This window comes from Botryllus schlosseri, chromosome 9 (genome assembly GCF_051294905.1).
Source record: "Botryllus schlosseri isolate E-star chromosome 9, Bs_hap1, whole genome shotgun sequence".
In the NCBI taxonomy this organism is placed as follows: Eukaryota; Metazoa; Chordata; class Ascidiacea; order Stolidobranchia; family Styelidae; genus Botryllus; species Botryllus schlosseri.
Window position 1 is genome coordinate 10642782 of NC_137244.1, and position 18283 is coordinate 10661064.

The 18283-nt window shown below is 41.5% G+C and overlaps 3 protein-coding genes across 9 annotated transcripts in view; 2 read left to right on the forward strand and 1 right to left on the reverse strand.

Moving 5' to 3' along the window:
* LOC145446536 (uncharacterized) overlaps positions 1-4161 on the forward strand; it is a 38592-nt gene extending 34431 nt beyond the window's left edge. Inside the window, exons 8-12 of the mRNA XM_080324872.1 lie at positions 2650-2772; positions 2832-2920; positions 2987-3233; positions 3304-3348; positions 3410-4161. Of these exons, the coding sequence (XP_080180998.1) occupies positions 2650-2772; positions 2832-2920; positions 2987-3233; positions 3304-3348; positions 3410-3522 (617 nt within the window). The 3' untranslated portion in view covers positions 3523-4161. The remainder of the gene's footprint in view (positions 1-2649; positions 2773-2831; positions 2921-2986; positions 3234-3303; positions 3349-3409) is intronic.
* Positions 1-18283, forward strand: part of LOC145446521 (uncharacterized) — a 271204-nt gene that overhangs the window by 44285 nt on the left and 208636 nt on the right. The gene's annotated exons all lie outside the window — the stretch shown is intronic.
* LOC145446772 (rho guanine nucleotide exchange factor 28-like) overlaps positions 11363-18283 on the reverse strand; it is an 89209-nt gene continuing 82288 nt past the window's right edge. For all 6 annotated transcript variants that reach the window (XM_080325138.1, XM_080325135.1, XM_080325137.1 and 3 more), the window contains 6 exons: positions 17544-17723; positions 16819-17323; positions 16632-16758; positions 15062-15670; positions 13442-13574; positions 11363-12584 (listed from right to left, as the gene is read on the reverse strand). In XM_080325138.1, coding sequence (XP_080181264.1) covers positions 12238-12584; positions 13442-13574; positions 15062-15670; positions 16632-16758; positions 16819-17323; positions 17544-17723 — 1901 coding nt within the window. In that variant the 3' untranslated portion in view covers positions 11363-12237. The remainder of the gene's footprint in view (positions 12585-13441; positions 13575-15061; positions 15671-16631; positions 16759-16818; positions 17324-17543; positions 17724-18283) is intronic.

Sequence of the window (18283 nt, forward strand, 5' to 3'; positions counted from 1 at the left end):
TGTTGTCATTCGCGATCATTATTTTCCGAATCACACATTTGGCCATCGGTGTCGTGCCGATGACGAAATTGCTGGTATGAACAATAGGCCTACCATCATAAAGTAACTACAGAGTAAGCGCAGCATATCCAGCCTACCTAGGTTTGGCGCGTATATGTATGAACAATTGAACATTGAACATGGTTAGTTAGAAAAGGTGGTGTCAACGAGGCAACAATTCTTAATTTTGTGAACGTTTACCAAATATTTATGTGAATTCAGCCGTTTAGTAGTAGCATAGCATCTTATGAAATACATCGGAGCCGGAGATACTTTTTAAACAACTTGTTCCAGCTCAATTTTATATAGAGCTCCGGCTCCGCTGAAAATGCGCGGCTCCGGGGCTCCGGCTCCTTGGTCAGGCTCCGGCTCCAAAGCCTTGCTTACACCCGGCCGATTTTTATCATTTATTACGTAGCTGCCGACTCACAGCACGAACCACTTGAAAGCATTTAAAAGACTCCGCTGACATGCCTGAGAAGACGAGGAGGGGCCTCGATAAACCTTTAACGCTTCGGTAGAAATTCTTGAGTCGACCTCGGTCGGACTCGAACCCGCAATCCATTGGTGTTGCAGCTGTGGATCCTAACTAGGGTTGCATTTAAAACGAAAATCAATTTAAAACAAACATATTCAAAACAAGGCCCTTGTTTAAAGCATGTTTTTACTGTATTTTATGTTTTTTTAAAGCCATGACGTCACGGATGTTCAATTGTGACGTCATAGTGGACTGTATATATAGGGTAGAAATAGCTCCTTTGACGAAATATATATACTATTCCCGATGAAACGACTATGTTGAGGGTTCCAACCATCCCATATCGATATACGTCGGCTACATTGGGGGGTAATTGTCCGTAGGCTCATACAAAATGCTTTTGTAAAGTATTTACACAATTATGGCATAATTTTACAACTTGATAAGAACACAATTTTTTTAAAAGGCTTTTTTTAAAAACACTGTTCAAAACATGTTTTGAACAAAGTGTTTTAAAACAACGTTTCTTATGCAACCCTAATCCTACCACTACGCTATCTCGTCGCAGGAATAATCAATGCTTAAAAATCGCTTGAGCTCAATATATTATTTTTAGATGTTACACGAACTTCTGTTGGCTCAAACTATAGGTTGGCGTATTTTGACAGAAGTTGACTCCAAGACACTTAAATGAAAGTGCGAACGGCTTCTGCCGACGACGCAAAATCTGTCGTCTCGATTATTTTTGCTTAAATGGAATTTTCCAACAACTGTTTCCCAACGGCAGAATTCATGGACTTATTTGCCTATTCTAATTCAAGCTTCAAGGGATGAGTCAAGGGCGACCTTGCCTCCGAGCGCGATGCGAGTGTTCTAATAAATCTAGGGACATGCCGTTTCATGCGGTTCTGCAGCAAGTGTTGTGTCGTTCTTCCCACGTAGCCACAATCACAGTGGCACTAATATACACAGTGGTGCTTAACGGGTGTTCCACCACAGAACACTAGGAGTTCGGCGTGCCAGTTTAAAGGGTTCGGCGGAGATCAAGAGACACATTGAGCTTATAAATATGATTTGTAATGATATACCCCGCTTTCGGCCATCATTGGTTGCAGATAGGGTTGTATTTAAAACAAATGGTGTATTAAAACACTTCGCTGAAAACATTTTTCAAACAGATTTTTAAAAAATAACTCTTTCAAAAAACAAAATTGTGTTATTTTTTTTCTGATGGTGTATAATTATGCCGTAATTGTGCAAATGCTTTCGGAAAAACACGTATAGTATGGGCCTACGGACGATTTGCATGCGTTATAGTCTGCGAAAACGATATATAGAATATATGGAATGATGGGAACCCTCGAAATCGTCAACAGTTATAACAGTTAGAAGTAGATCATTGGTACGGAATGGGTTTTCTGATGATAATGACAACCGACCGTAAAAATGCTGCATAACGATGTAGTCCTGCGTAAAGATTTTTGTGGTCGCTTTATACGGGAGTCGGAAATCTTTTTGTTCAAAGGAGACAAATTTCCCCATATTTTCAATTGTCAAAGTCAATCCACTGTGACGCCAAAATCAAAGATTCGTGACGTCATGAATTTAAATAAAACATGTTTTAAACAAGGGCCATGTTTTAGGCGTGTTTGTTATGCAATCCTAGTCGTTAGACTTACTGATATAGTGATAAACCTTGCAAAAATCATTTACGATTCCGCAGTAAATTAGGTTTGGATGCCGAACATCTATACGCAACCTCATATACCTTTTCTGTGACTGCGTCTGTATCTAGTTACATTTTAAGAGCGAATGACATATAATAGGGCGGAAAATCGTGAAAATATGGTATTTACGTATAAACTTGGAAAAGCTAGCAATCTCTGGGACACCGTTTAATACAGTGCAGAGAAGCAGTATACATAGGGGTCAACCTGGCAGAGAAGATATATCTGAAAATAACAGAATGTCATCAAATCAGCATGACCCCGTTTCTGTACCATGGCAGTTTGCTCAAGCAAGCGAATGCGTATAGCAAGTGATTATGTGCTTATTCCAGTGCCTATAACGAGTAAAAATGCGTGTGTACAATGATTCCGTTAAGAAAATATCATATTTGCGTTCATTTTCAGACCCTCCAGAAAAGTCCGTTATATCGAATGACTTCGTTTCGATCAAAGTCAACTCGTCTATGGTTTTGAATTTTTCATTTTGCGCCAATCCAGCGCAAGGCAATATTTCGTTAAATGTGAAGGGTGATGTGAAAGTGACAACACATCATCCAGGTTGAAATGAAGGTGCTTTCGATTTTTAGGAATTGCAACCTCGTCATCAGGATCTATTTTGTGGAAAGAAAACTACTCGCAAGATGTACTTCACGTATACGAACTTGTGATAACAGTTGTGAGTTTTATTTGTCTGCGATTTACGATAGGCCTACACTACATATTGATTTTCATTTTACCGCAGTTTACCCCTGCCGATTACGGAAACTACGACGTTTGTGCGTCAACAACTAAACCTTCCGGTCAAGATTGTGCTCGGCTGACTATCTCCAACCCTAACTTTCAAACCACCATCGACACTCCGATTGCGATCCCCACTCGCATTGGAGTAGGTGTTTTCATCGGTGCATCCGTCTCTGGCTTCATAATAATCGCCGCAATGAGCGTTGGTGTATGCATAATTATAAGACGAAAGAGAAATAAAAACGCAGGTTTCTATAAGATAGATTTGACTGATATACTCATAAATGATAAAATGCAATTTATTCCATTTTATCATAGGAAATACGAAGGAAACCGAAATGCAATGTGATGATGGCTATGCCGGTATTTTATTCATTCAGTATTATCATTTTGTATAATATGCCTAATCAAAGTTACATTTCAGAATATCAAATAAATGATGGAGGACGCCGATACGAAGAAATCGGACCAGCGCCACACATCTATGAAGTGGCAGAAGTGAACGGGGGTTATGAGGAAGTTGTTTTGCGCGATTGATTATACTGGTCAACAAAAAATGGCAAAAAATCTAGTGTTTTTGGGACGTTCAAGGTTCTTGATGGCAGATATGACATCAGTTTTGCCAGATTGACTCTAGTTTAGATAGCAGGTAGGCTATACCCCTAAATCCACTCTAATTACTGTATTTACTAGGGACGGGGTGCACGTGAAGTTGTCGTTAGCGTCCAGTGTGTGAACCGCAGAAAGTTAGAGGTTCGCGTTCGCAAACGAACCTTGGTGTTGGTAGGCCCTGCACTGTGAACCTTTCTTATGTTACAATTTATCCCGTAATTATAACATCATAGGTTGACATTCTTTTCATTTGAACTTCGAAACACTCTCTGCATCGCACTGGCAGCATGAAAAAATTCAACACTAGGCGAGCATGCACCTTGCCTATTTCACGAATTTTATTCGCTTTGTTATAAAAGTTTGCTCGAAATAATCAGATTTTCGAATATTTGGTTGCTCTCTCTGCTGTGAACTTGACCAGCAATAACAATTGTTATGAATAATGGACATCAACGGAGTTGATTTAAATATTAATAATGAAAGTGTAAAATAAGGCAGGGGTATACGTAATCTATATTGATTTTAAATGTGTATTTTATCATAAAACCAAGGGGTGCTTGCTACTGTATACGAATTGTCAGGTGACTCGTGTTTCATCCACCGTAACACCATCGAATGGATAAGGTTCGTATCATCTATAGACCTACTACTTAATGGTTCATACGTTCATTATTTGCACCTTTTTCTGTTCAATTACCTACTTTAATTCACGCTCTTTACTCCTATTCTGTCTTATGATTTCATTCTCATCTTCGTAATGTAGTATTAGGAACATGACTCCAAAACTTAAAAAAGATTTGCAACTGCTCCTTCGGGTCGTAAGCATTACCGGTATTTGCTACAGAAAAGGAGAGGCTAATACGCCCTACCTATATCTTTACCACCCCTGACGACGTGAGATGCTATGGTAGAGTTGCTTTGGACTGAGTCATATTCATGCTGCTACATTACTTCCCTCTGCTTATACTAAAAATTATGATATCTATTTTATTTCCTTATTATGGCTTTACATTCATTTATACTGTAACTTCCCATAAGGACTCCTAATCTTAAATATTCCCAGATTTTATGTTACATGATATCCACCCAAAACGTCCAATCTTTGAATTCTTGTCGGTAGGGTCAAGCCCGCCTATGACATCTTACCGAGGAAGATCCTATCGTAAAACACCAGAATGTCTTGTTAACCAAATTGTTGTGCAACGTATATAACACATTCCCTTTAAACCCCGACAAGGAATCTGGTGGATCCATTCGCGGAAGCCCTAGACTGCGCCCTTGCGGGCGCAGTGTTTCAAGCTTTTACCGCTATGCTGCCTTCGGCAGCTCACAATTTTGAGTAATATCTTTAAGGAGTATAGAAACCGGTATGGCACTCCATGATGGGGTGGGGCTGCCATATTCTCAGTTCAGTTCGGTTTATTAGCAGTTTTGATCACTTCAATACACGGCAAAAATGCGATACAATGAAAAGTTAAAAGGCGTCGAAATGACTTAGAGTAGTCTTTGGAATCAGACACCCACCTTGGCCTAGGCCAGTGGTTCCCAACCTTTTTCGAATAATCGCCCCCTTCTCGAGCTCGACATAAATTTTCGCCCTCCAGTCCAAAAAAGAGGACACATATTTGGGAAATTTATATATTAAACCCTGATCGCTGGCGAATTGACCAAGAAAATTGGTCATTTTCCGAGTAGCTGATCTGAAAACATGCTTGCGCATACATTTTCTGTTCAGTTATGACTAGGGCGATTTTTTCACCTAAAAATGGAAGATCTTGACATAAAAAATCACAATTTCGTAAATTATGTAAATTACGTGTTTCACATTGTTAGAATTTTACTACTTATCTTCATTTCTGGTTGGAACTGTCTGTCCTTACGAAGTAGTTTGGCATGAAAAAGTTTTTTTTGACTTTAAAGCTAACAAATTTTTACATGACAAAACATTATTTGAACTAAATCTGTACCTATGAAGAATTTCAGTAGTTAACCTGCATCACGCATTATGGTAGAAATAACTAAGATATGTTGTAGTAAAATGAAAGATACTTTCCTACATTCTCGAGTACAAAGTGTTTGTCCTGACTAATTAGGTTGCCAAGAATGGAGAAAGAACGTTCAACAGCAGTAATTGTTGGCAGGCAACACTGAAGTTGTGCGTACACTGCTGGTGACACACCGTGTTGCTTCATAATGACAATGTTGTCTACTTCACAATTTTTCGTCATCCGCTTCTTGATATAAGAACCAAAGCCCACGCCGTTTTGCTTCAGTTAGGTTGTTGCAGCACGTTCAGCAAACCACCATGTCAACCTATTTGTTTAATTTGGCCGTTTATGATTCACAATGAACAGATGATGAGCTGTTTACAACGGTAGGCCTATAAAGTAGGCTAAAAGCTGCCACATGGCGTATGATAAGCTCACCGACCGTGCAAACATTTACGATACAAACGAAATGCAGGCGGCATTTCACTTTGTAAAGAATTTTGACAATTTCTTGACCTAACGCTACGGTTTTGACAAAATTTTGACTTCGCCCTAGTTAAGACATTTTTAGTCAACTTTCGTGTCATATGCAGGATAAGCCGTCTTCACGGGTATGTTTTGGCCGTGGTAAGTACAAGACCTTCTAACATTTTCGCCCCCCCCCAGTCGCCCCCTTCGGCATTTTTACCCCCTTGTTTCTCAAAATCGCGCCCTGTGGTGGTATATCGCATACGTTGGGAACCACTGGCCTAGGCGATGTAAAGAGGAGGCATGCACACTGAATGAAAAGTAAAAGAAGATAGTTACAGGGGTTCTCAAAGGGTAGGCCATGGCCCACTGGTGGGCCACAGAGCATTTTTAGGTGGGCCACAGAGCTATTAAGAAAATTACAGAATTAATGTAAGTTTAGTTATATTTCTTATGTTATTCGCTAAAAATTTATTCGTATTATCTAATGATACGTTGGCTACATAAAGCTTTTCATCCGACTCTGATTAGACGTAGCGGCACGTATGAAGTCAGCATGTACAATTTGAAAACGTTATGGAGAAACGGTGGCCTTTTCTACTGGCTATGACAACCTACGACTAACAGCAACTAAAATAATTTCAAGCCTGTAATAACTGAAAGGTAATGCTGAAGTAACCAAGTATTCCGGCAGGGTCATATGTCGTATGCCGTTGAAAGGGGCATGCAATGAACTCGCAATGAAGTGCAATTGATGTACAGATTTACTATACTTCGGCAGGCCGTATTATTGTAAGCTAAAAATAGCCATAATTGCAAATTATTAGCAACTTCTTGCGGAGGTATACTGCGCCACCTCAACGAATCTTAATGGATTGAGGATTTATCGGAGCGCGTTAATCTTTGAAGTCGGTTTAAAATGTCCGGCCGGAAAATCATTGTACAATGTACATAATGAAAGAGTCACAGGAATTGATTGTATCATTGGATTGAATATTCTGACATCGCAACTTCAGTTGTTTTGGTACAAGAAATACAAAGTAGGCTACATCATGCATGTTGAAAGTCTTCTCTGCAGTTCCCCATTCACCAATGAATTGTTCGATGCTGGCCCAGAATGATTAAAATATTCCCCACAATAGTATCACTAAAGTTCTAATCACAGTGTGGGGATCTGATCATTGTGTTTCGCAACGCGAATGGAGCAGTGGACGAAAATAATCTACTTGGGAGTTTTAGCATATGATCTACCAGGACCGTAACCGCCGCACCCCCACCCCCAATTGGGGGAACTCGAAGGGGCCCAAGATTATTTCGTTGGTCGTTTGTTGGAGGATATTTATTCAACTTGGAATTTTTTTAGCGCTTCGCGCGATTTCATATCCCGGAAGATCGTGATTTAAATATCATCAGTTAGAGAAAAATGCGCATATTTTAGAGAAATAGGCATATCGGCGCTGTCCATGACCACGCATTAAACAGGATTATGACTCTAAGATATCAGGTAGGCCACAACACATTTTTAAACCGGAAAATGGGCCACGGCCAAGAAAGGGCTGAGAACCCCTGATTGACAGTACAGTAAAAAGCAAGCGACAAAAATTGGGGCATGTCACGGGATGCGAGATCGATAGGTCATGTAGTGGTCGGGTAATCCTGAAGGCGGACTATTATTTATTCAGTATAAATTGCTTGTATTTTGACTTGAATGTGGGCATGCTAGTCCACTGTCGGATGGCCTGTGAGATACTGTTCCACACGTCAGGTCCAGCATATTTAATAGACCGGTGATCTTTACGGTCGATCATATGATATTTTGACGACGTGGAGGCGCGTGTGTTGTACTTGTGCGCTTTTGATTCCGAGGTAAAGAAGTCATTGAAATATTCGGGGCAATGACCGCAGTGGAACTGATACATAAACTTGGCGATTTTTAGCTTCCGCATATCTTTTATGTTTACGACACTGAGAATCTATTCAGCAGCGACATGTTGAATGGACAACCAGGCCCCTTTGGGACCCTGGTTATGATACGGAGTACGTTTTGTTGTAGTTTTTACAGTGGCTCGATTGCAGTTTTACTAGCATCCCCCCGTCAGATGATGCCATATCTTAACTAAGATTGAATTAGGGATTTGAAGTGTATCAGAAGAACCCAGGCTGGCATGAAACGTCTAAGGCTGTAGAACAGGCCGCATTTCGGTGATAATTTACTCTGTAGGGACTGAATATATGACTTTTTCAGGACATGTTCGAGTCCAGTAGAACCCCGAGGTATTTGGTATTTTCTGGCCGTCCGCTGATGCACTTTGGGCATTTGGTGACTGGTCAGGACATCCAGCTCTGCCATAGAAGACGCGGAAAAGAGGAGATGAGCACAATTAGCGAACAGTATGGTGCTCATTGAGGAGGATTAAAAAATGTCGTTGAGGAGAAATGACTGACATTTTGGCGAGGAATCAGGATAGGCGGGAGAGGAGCAATTTTTCGAACACAGCCCCAATGCATGGGAGAACGGATATTGGACGGTAGTTCGTTACATTAGTTCTATCCCCAGCTTTGCATACAGGGTCTACCCTGGCATTTTTTAGATAGCTTGGGTAGACACCATTTTCGATCATAAAGTCGAAAAAATGGGCGATACACAGTCCGATGAGCAAGCTCATCATTTTTATAAACCATGATGGTATTTGGTCATAGCCGACGGCCTTGTGCGTTTTCAGTTTGTAGATGGCTACTTCGACCTCGCATTTGGTCGTAGGTTCGAGCACAATAGACATAGATATCGATCTCATCTCTGACCTGACCGACACAGGTTTTGTAGTAGAAGAAGCAATATTAGGGCCTACACGTTACAAAACTATATTCGTTAAAGTGATTCACGATGACCGCCGGGTTTGTCAGTTTGTCTCCGGTATTCGAATTCACGATTTCCGAAACAGACTTTGTAGCCTTTTTCGGTGTAAGAGAGAGTTAAGTCCTGACCAAGTTTTACAAGTGTCCTTTTTGTGTCTGTTGAAAAATCTCTCATTACATTTTGCTTTTGAGTTGGAAACGAAATGCGCGGTGCGATTCCTGAATCGTCGAATTTTTCTCATGTTCGGGACAGTTCTTGGTGTCTATTCGGTTATGCCACCGGTTTCGTTTTCGGATAAGTTGAATAGCCTAAACTTTGTGGTCATCCACGGATTTCGCTTCAATTTTTATTGACTTCTCGATATGCGCTGTATAGGTGCATATTGATCCAGCAGTTAGCAGCTAGCATATATCTGGTCGAAAGTCCTTGACTCGTCGCTTATGCGTGTAAGTTCGGTGTTTGGTGTAAGCCGGTTGTTTGAAAAGTAGCTCCGGCTCCGATGTATTTCATAAAATGCTATGCTAAGTATTGGCTGAATTCACGTAATTTTACGTTAATCGTCCATAAAATTAGGAACTGTTGCTTCGTTGGCACTACCTTTTCTAGCCAAGCATGCCCAAATGGTCCATACATAGGCGCCAAACCTGGGTAGGCTGGATATGCCGCGATTTACTCCGTAATTACTGTACTGTGGGTATTGGATATAATAAGAGGGAAACAATCACTGATGGGATGCTCGCTTTCCAGTTTTCGATCAAAAGTTTTGCGTGTTCATTCTCGTTTGCTCGATACAGTCGTATTTGAATTGTCGCGCAATGTCACATTGTAAGCACGTAGCCTACTTAATTTTCGTTCTGACACGGTGCATTGTGCACTTGTACAGTGCACTGCGTTGAGTTAAGTTATCAAATATTGATGCAACACCAGATTCTCAGTGGCACTAATTCCGAGCTTATTCGGTGTGTTTGAAGGGGAACCTTCTATATTCCATTACACGTGAATGACGACGATCGCACTGGTAACGAGCGCACCAATATCGAAATTCAAGCCAATGGGTATTTGGTAGAAAGTGGATTTAAGCTGATAAGGTGGCGACATGCGGTCATTTCTATAGTTACACTTGAACAAATCGCGCCATTTCAAGATTAAATTAGACTGTATAGCTTGATAATAACGAGCGCAGTGCCGGTATTAAAATTTCACATCACTGGTTTAATTCAGTACAACGTGTTAATCTAGCAAAGGCGCAGCGTAATGTGCGTTCTCGTGTGGCTATGGCGTCATCGACAGACCACACGAATTATTACGTCACAAGACTTCACATACCCCCCCCCCGCAATTAACTGTTCCGTGCGACGGCTAAAACCGAACCATTCGATAGTTTTCGGAGCCGGAGCAGTGATATCAATGAGCTCAGGAGCTAATTTAGGATAGAAGAGAGCTACGGAGCTGCAGCCGGAGCAGTTTGAAATTTACGACTGCTCCAAAGCCCTGCTGCTAGCAATGTTACCACACTAGATTTACATTACATGCCGTGAGATTCTGTTGTGATTCCCAAATAATCCCGCGTGTATATATTATACGTTCCGTCTTCGATGATTATAGGTAACCTTCATCTCTGACGATAAATGATGTAAGGAAACTGGGCATATCATTGGTGAATCAGGGCTGTTTGAAACGATAATTTCATCCAAAATAATTACAATAGACCGGAACAGTTTCACACATCAAAAATAGAATATCACTTGAGAGGTTGGGAAAGCGGCGAAAGTATGGAAAAAGTATCAAATATAGTATGGAAGAATGTTGCTATGGTATAGAACGATTATAGCGGGTATGTAGTATGGAAAATTCCCATTCCATTCCATGCTCTGCTCACAAGTCACACCTGTAGACCGCGAACATAATCAGGATACAGTGATTTATTGGAGACCGTATATTTTATTTGATGACTTGAGAAACTCTCTGCGGGCCGCTCAAAATCTCGGCTAGGCCATATATTGTCCGCACCTGTTTTAGTGCATAGCTACTAATTTCAAACAATTTTCTATTTTCCATAGGCCATAGCGCTCAATTTTATTCGTAGTGACATATAAAGTGTATGTAATCGCCGCAAAATTAAGTGCATTACCATCACACTGCAGCTAACACATTTTTTTTATCAAAGAAGATAATTTCGGTGAGAGCAAGTTTAACCATTCATATCACCTCATGAAGCTCTAATTGAAAGCAGCCTTATGTGCATATCATATTCACTCAACTTCATTTTTGTAATATATGCCACTGACTTTCACCAACAGCCTTCGCTGATGTTTCTACAATGGTGGCTTGCAAACGGATCGATTGCATGCAGTTCCCAGTGAAATGAAACATAATAGGAGGTGACTATCAACTCTTAGCCAACAACAATACAGTCAACCCTCCCCAAATATGCAAAATTCAAACATATGCGTAAGTCGTTGCAAATTTATTGCTGAAACTCGCTACAATCGACCGTAAGCGATTCGATACAGAAACAACGGAAGGAAAAAGCAGAAACGCGCAAGTCACAATTACCAAATTAATACTAATAAGGACCGGGAAAAGAACAACCAAATAATGACAGTAAAACGGCGGGGGAGTATCGCGTCAAAGAAAAGCAATAAAAAAAGAACGCCGAGGAGCCGCCGTCGCTTATTTCGCCCAGCAAAATAACCCGGAGCTCCACGGAAAACCATGATGCAAGTGCCGCGAACGCAGCGGTAATAATTCACGGCCCGATCTGGCGGCTAAAGCTGGCGACGCACACAGGCAGATACATTTCATCGAGTAAAGGTCGGGAACGAAATTGGTTGATTGCAATAGAAAATGTAACAGGTCGCTACCTGGCTTTGAGCGGGATGGGTGCAGAGTATTTCAAGCCGCAAATGGACTTAATCTACGATTACTGGGGATGGGCACAATGATTTGAGTCGAGAAGGGAGAAACTATTTCTTCTGAGTACCACACGCCTCTTGCGATCGTTATGTATATTTTCAAAGCTTTCTCCAAACCCTGAAAGCTATTAAGTCTCTAACAGGCAGAGAGAGAGTCATTCGTGCAAGTTCAGTTTATAGAAAGGACATTTCCTCTAAGCTGAGCGGGATTGCGCTGCATTTATGGCAGAAACATCCGACATATTACTGATCAAGTTCAACTGGTGTTATTTTAGTTGTATTTCAGCTTTTTAAAGTTACCATATGCATGAAAATCTAAACTTGAAGCGAATCACACAGGCACTCCATTTTGCTAAGCCCAAGCGTTCTCGGATTTCATATTGAAGATAAGAAGTGCACCGATCCTCCCAAACTAGACCTGGTAGACATTCTTTTCGCCCGGCTTCTCATTTAACCCCCATGACCTTCTCTTTTTACCCTTCTTACTCTTATCGGCCCCCTCTTTTGACGAGTTCGAAGACGCCGAGTTGGAGCGTTCTAGCCCCTGATCGGAATCGATCGTGTTCAAGTTCAAGGCGGGGTTGGGCGAAGACGTGGACCTTGCCCGTGAAACGTCCATGTTGGTGTCCGACTTGGAATGCTTCATCTGGTTGGGCAGGGTGAGAGTATTGCTTCTCGTCTTGGGCTCCAGTAAGTCCGACGAGCTGTTGGCAGGACGCTGGCCTTTCTTGTGGCCAAACGGCAGCCTGCCTTTCAAACCTGAACAGAAAATTGAGTGATTACTAGGGCAAGTTCTTGTAACTTTTTTTAAAACTTCCGGCAGCTTCTTAGATATTCAGAAGTTATGGAGTATGGTGTTTTTAGGAGGAATCTTATATTGCAACTTTTCTTCATTTTTTCATGCAACTTTTTGCAAACTGTTTAAATTTTTCATGCGACTAACTTTTTAATGGAAATATTTGGCACTATATGTAAATAGATCGCTCGATTATTTCACTGTTGTTTAAATTTGAGGGCCTTTCTGATTTCAGGCTTCCCCGCCGAATATTAAATTTTCACCGAGTCAATTTTTACAGGCTATTGATTTCATTGAAGTCGCCAACATTGAGTTTTACTACAATGACTTGGACACAGAACAATTCGAGTATCTCATACCTTGAAAATTTCAAGGAACTTGTCCATAAATGCAACTTTTTTAGCGCAAATTTTGTGAAAATTAAAACCAACATTTCTGAAGAATAAGTGCAACTTTCCATGGATTTGACAGCAACAAAAACTTGCCCTAGTGATTAGGGAATGAGAAAAATTGTACTTTTCGCTCCATTCCAATGCTCAAGGCATCACCTAAACTTGAAGCGGAAAGCTTACGTAAAGTGACAACTATATGCTGACAAGAAGAGAGCATGATTTTTAACTCATTGGCCATTCAAAATGTAACAGAGTAAAGGTTTGAAGCTTGAATCTGCTATAAATTTATGTAAGCTCACTGCCTAAAAATAAGTTACTTGGACTTCGCTGTTCACGGGAAACGATGAGATTAATTGTTACACAGTGAGTTTCGAGCATTTTCCTGGATTCTAACCAATAACAGCTTGAAATGACCTAAAGCCACTCACCACCGGAACTCTGTTTTGTTGGTTGAGATGATTGCGAGCCGGCAAGACCTTTCAACTTGGACGGGATGACTTGATGCGATCCGTGCTTTGTCTTTTCGAGGTTATTCGGAATGAGGCTGCGCTGTGGCGTGAGCTGCCATTTTAAAAAGGGAAACACATTACTTAAATATGATAGCCGACTGAGGAAACGCTCTGCAAGTGTTAAGGTACCGGGCTCACTTCAGTGTTGGGATGACTCGAGTCAACTTTTTCGTATGACTTGACTTGACTCGAGTCACTTTGCAAAAATGACTTGACTTGACTTGACTCGGTGCTTCAGAAATGTCGATTGACTTGTGACTCGGAGCAAAATTTACGAGTCAATTTCAAGTCATCAATAATTAAATGATGTCGACTAAATCACTGTATCATTAGTGTATTCGGGTAAGTCGCGACTCGCGATACGCCAGTGACACTCGTGAGAGCAACCAGTCTTTCAATTATTGTACGTTCCACTTCCACAGGTCCTGCATTGTTACATCACAAATAAATTGGCCGCAAACGAAATAATCACAGCTACGTTGCTGTTGTTGTAGTAGATTAATCTAATAGTTATGTTTCTTAGATGGCGCAGTGTTTACATTGCGCAGTGCTCACCTTTACCGACCTTCTTGCATCATTTAAATCGAATGAATATAGTTCATGCGTTTATATTCTCACGGTTGTGTAGATGGCTAGTGTATTCTAGCATATCAATCCGTTTAAACTTTTCGAGGCTTCGCATTTGATCCTTTATTTTTTGCTGATAATAACAGACCGTAGCATGTATAACTATACAGTTACTCACGTATTGTATTAGCAGTTCTACGTGTGCGTGTGCGATAAAACGCCTTTGTGCATGTATATTTAACTTTATATTCGTTATTTGATTCAAGATAAAGGCTAATTAATCTGTCTTTCACACAGCTTTCAATATTGTTATGACTTTGAATCAGCACTCATACTTCGAAAATTCAATTTGACCTGAATTGTGACTTGACTCGTGACTTGACTTGACTCGAGTCACCTCCAAAAATCAAGTGACTTGACTTGACTCGAGTCACCTTCGAAAATCGATTGACTTGACTTGACTCGAGTCAAAATCTGCAATGACTCGAGATGACTCGTGACTCGAAGGTAGTGACTTGATCCCAACACTGGATCACTTATTGTTTTAAAATATAAACCCTGTTCCGGATTTTAAAATTGAAATATTCAAATCCTCAAATATTTTGAATTACGTTTAAATCCGAGTCTGAATCCGAATAGGTAAAAAAGTCGAAAATCATTCATCCAATCCCAAATTCAGCAATGACCATCAAATTCCATTTCATTGAAACTTCATTTCCGAATGCAAGCCACGCTTATAAGGCAGTAAAGTGTTCTGTTTAGTAGCACCAATAGAAACGAAAAACAAGATAGGAGACTTGTAAACCGGTCATATATATTGAGCATGTACATATACATGTGAGCATATAACACAATGAAAGACGCTGAACACAGATGAGCATGCGACTTTATAATGCCACAGCAAACCTTAACTCTACCCCAAATCACCCTAGCGAACAGATCTTACATACATGGGATTTCACCCAAACTCACCACATGGTCCACGACTTGATTCGCGGCGCTAAACTGCAAATGCAACGGCTTCGCAGACCCGGCCTGGCCCGCAGGCGCTGCTACAGACTGCGGCTGATGCGCCGCAGTCACCTGGTCCTTCTTTCCGCCACCCGGAAAAGTCCGCGGGTAATCTCCAGCGCCATACATTTGCGAGTCTCTGGACGCGGGCGCCTCGCCCAACTCGCCCTCCAGGCTCGAGTGGGACTTACTCATATGGGCCGGCATGTCCGCCAGACCATACCCGACAAACGGAACCCGAGAGTGAGAATACTCATCGCCGGTCGCGTCCTCGTAATAACCAGCACTGTTGCTGTTGTTCTTATTAGCGGCCAGCGCCGAAGGGTAACTGGAAGAGTGCGGTACGCCTTGGTCGTGGGCCAGTTTTCTCTGCTGCTCCCTGAGCCGGGCCAGCTGCCTTTGAATGTCCTCCTTGGCGCGTCGGTTTTCGGAGATGGTGCGTTCGAGTTCTTCCTCGTCGCGTTTGAACTTTTCCATCCTCTCGCTGAGCTCTTGCTTCTCGGCCTCGAGCACGCGCTGCTGCTTTTTGTGCTCTTTTGTCCATTGGTCTTTTTCAGACTTGAGCTGGACCTGGATCGGAAATGAACAGTCAGAGCCACTCGTACACGTTCGGTGGCGTTAAATTTTAGTACAGTAATATATTTAAACATGATATTAAACATAATATTAAAACGTGATAAAAAGGGGTGGAACACCAATCTTGATTTTATGTGGGAGATTGCAACACTGCTTTGTAGACGGTTAAATAGTATATAAACCTAAATATTTTCGGCTGAAACTCGTCAAGGGTAATCGTTAACAAGTATTCGAGAATGTGACTCGCAACATTCTTGTGTAGACTATTGAACAGTAGCCAATATTCATATTTAAATAAACCCGAATATTTTCAATTATATCTTGAAGCTGTTCTGAAGACTGCTAAGCAGCTTCGATCATCCGCCTCATAGAGTGAAATTAACACTGATTAGGTGTTTTAAATGCAAAATATATTGCAATTTTACAGTAATGTAGGAATTTTTTGCGTTTTTCAGCCAAAGGGAAAAAAATTCGGATTAATAAATCGGAGCACGCCTGGTTATAAGGCATGCGACAGCAGGGTCACACAATTTCCTGATTTTCAACGATGAAACCATATGCAAAAAATGACAGAAAAGAGCATGACGCCAAGGTTTTGGCAGTAGTACGCTACCGGGAATATATACAGAAGTACGACACACGAGAATTTATTTTTTTTTAAATGAAGAAAATTGCAAATTACAAACAGAGAAAAGTGCAGTACGACCGACACATTTTGACATCGTAAAAAAAAAACGATGATACCAGTCCAATGAAGTTATGCAACTCTCGGTATATTTGTTGCCTTTTCTATAAGTATGATAGTGGTGGAACTGGGAAATATGCCAGAATCAATTTATACCCAATGACGTTACATTCGATTATACAATTTCCAAGTTACAAACACAATTCGTCACTTGCCGTATTATCGCCCTAACAAATTTCACGGATACTGCGAATGATAAAAAACACCCACCTCTCTCTTGGTGAGGTCTTGCTCCATTTCCGACTGCTTGGCTTGGTTGCGTCGCGCCTCGTCCGCCAAAAACTTATCGCCAGTCGTGCCCCTCCTGGTCTGATTCTGCATCAGCTTCAAAGACATCCTGAATAACAAAGCCGCGGATCAACACGGGATTCTAACTTGCACACCAAAACCGACGTACTTTTGCACGTGCGTGTCCTGTTGCGTCGCGATCGAAACGTACTCGTTCAGGAGATGAGTCAGCTGCGCCAGGGCAGATATCTGGTCCGGGGTGGGTGACAGAACTACGCCTTGCTGTCCACTATTACTAGCCGGTGACTCTTCGCCCGAATGCGTCTCGCTGGCAAACGACGTTACTTCCTTGGCTGTACCGGTCCTGTCATGCCGCTGTGACGATTTCGACCCGATGGTCGCAAATTTTGTCCTAGGCGAGGGCGGCTCTTTGCCATTGTCAAAACCCCCGAAGGTTTCCGAACGTTTCGGCAGCTGGGACACGTGGGGGCTGGAGCCTTCGTCACGGGCCCGGGACAGGTCCCGCTTCAAGCCACCGGGGCCGCAGATAGCCTGGGACAGTTTGTTGAGTTGCTCGATGGCTTTCAGCAGGGTGGGGGTGCCTTCGGGCAGTTTTCGTGATTTTGAACCCTCCGAGTCCAGTAGGTACGTGGGGTACGAGTGTCTCATGTTTGCTGGTAACAAAACGAAGAAAGTTCAAAATAATTTCAGTGATAATTGATGAAATCAAGCTTATTGATACGAGTTAAGCAGTGAAAGAAAATTTTATCAAGCATTGAAATTATACGCTTCTTCGCACTATCTTCGATGTGATCACATTCGTTGTGGCAGCATAAACGTACAAAGTACAAGTGCAAAGCTGGAAGAAACGGAAATGGACAAACGAAACCCTACCTGTAGCCTCCGAACGTTCGATGACTTTCGCCAGCATTTTGAATTTCTTCATTTTCTCCTGCAACACGTCGTTCAATTCCCTGTCCTTTTTCTCGAGGTCCGACACGATCTGGTCGGCCTGCGTCCATTTCTGTTCTAGCAGTCTCTGCTCTTCCGCGTTCTGATACGAGGCCCCATCGTCTGAACAAGCGAATTTGCGTTTATAAACATACCTTCTATTTTGTGCTACGCATCAACTTAACAGCAATTGCCTCATTTTTTTTCATACACCAGGTTTATTAACAAATACACGGCATAACTTCACTGTCCATTTCCAATTGCAGTTCGGTGACAAGTGTCTTTTCTAGGTAAATCCAAGCCATCATTTACTAAACACGCGAAATAACAATACCTTACATAAGAAACGACATCCTCTCAAATTCAGATGACATACATAACCTATTCACTTATGAGTAAGGACATTGGCTGGCATTGTTCAGAGTGCAAGGTGAACTATCGAACTTTGAAACAATAGTACCGCATGACGCCTTAAGTGAGATCAAGACACTATCTGTATTTCAAGGTGTTGATAATTCTTAGTTCCTAGCATTAATATCATAATGTGATATCTGTACCAAGAAAAATATTATCACGAAATAACTTACATCAGGGATGTGACGAAGCAATGAAGAAAATTTGAAGATGCTGATGGAAGATACACTTTGGGCCAAATATTGCCAGTAATTGTTGGTACTAATCAA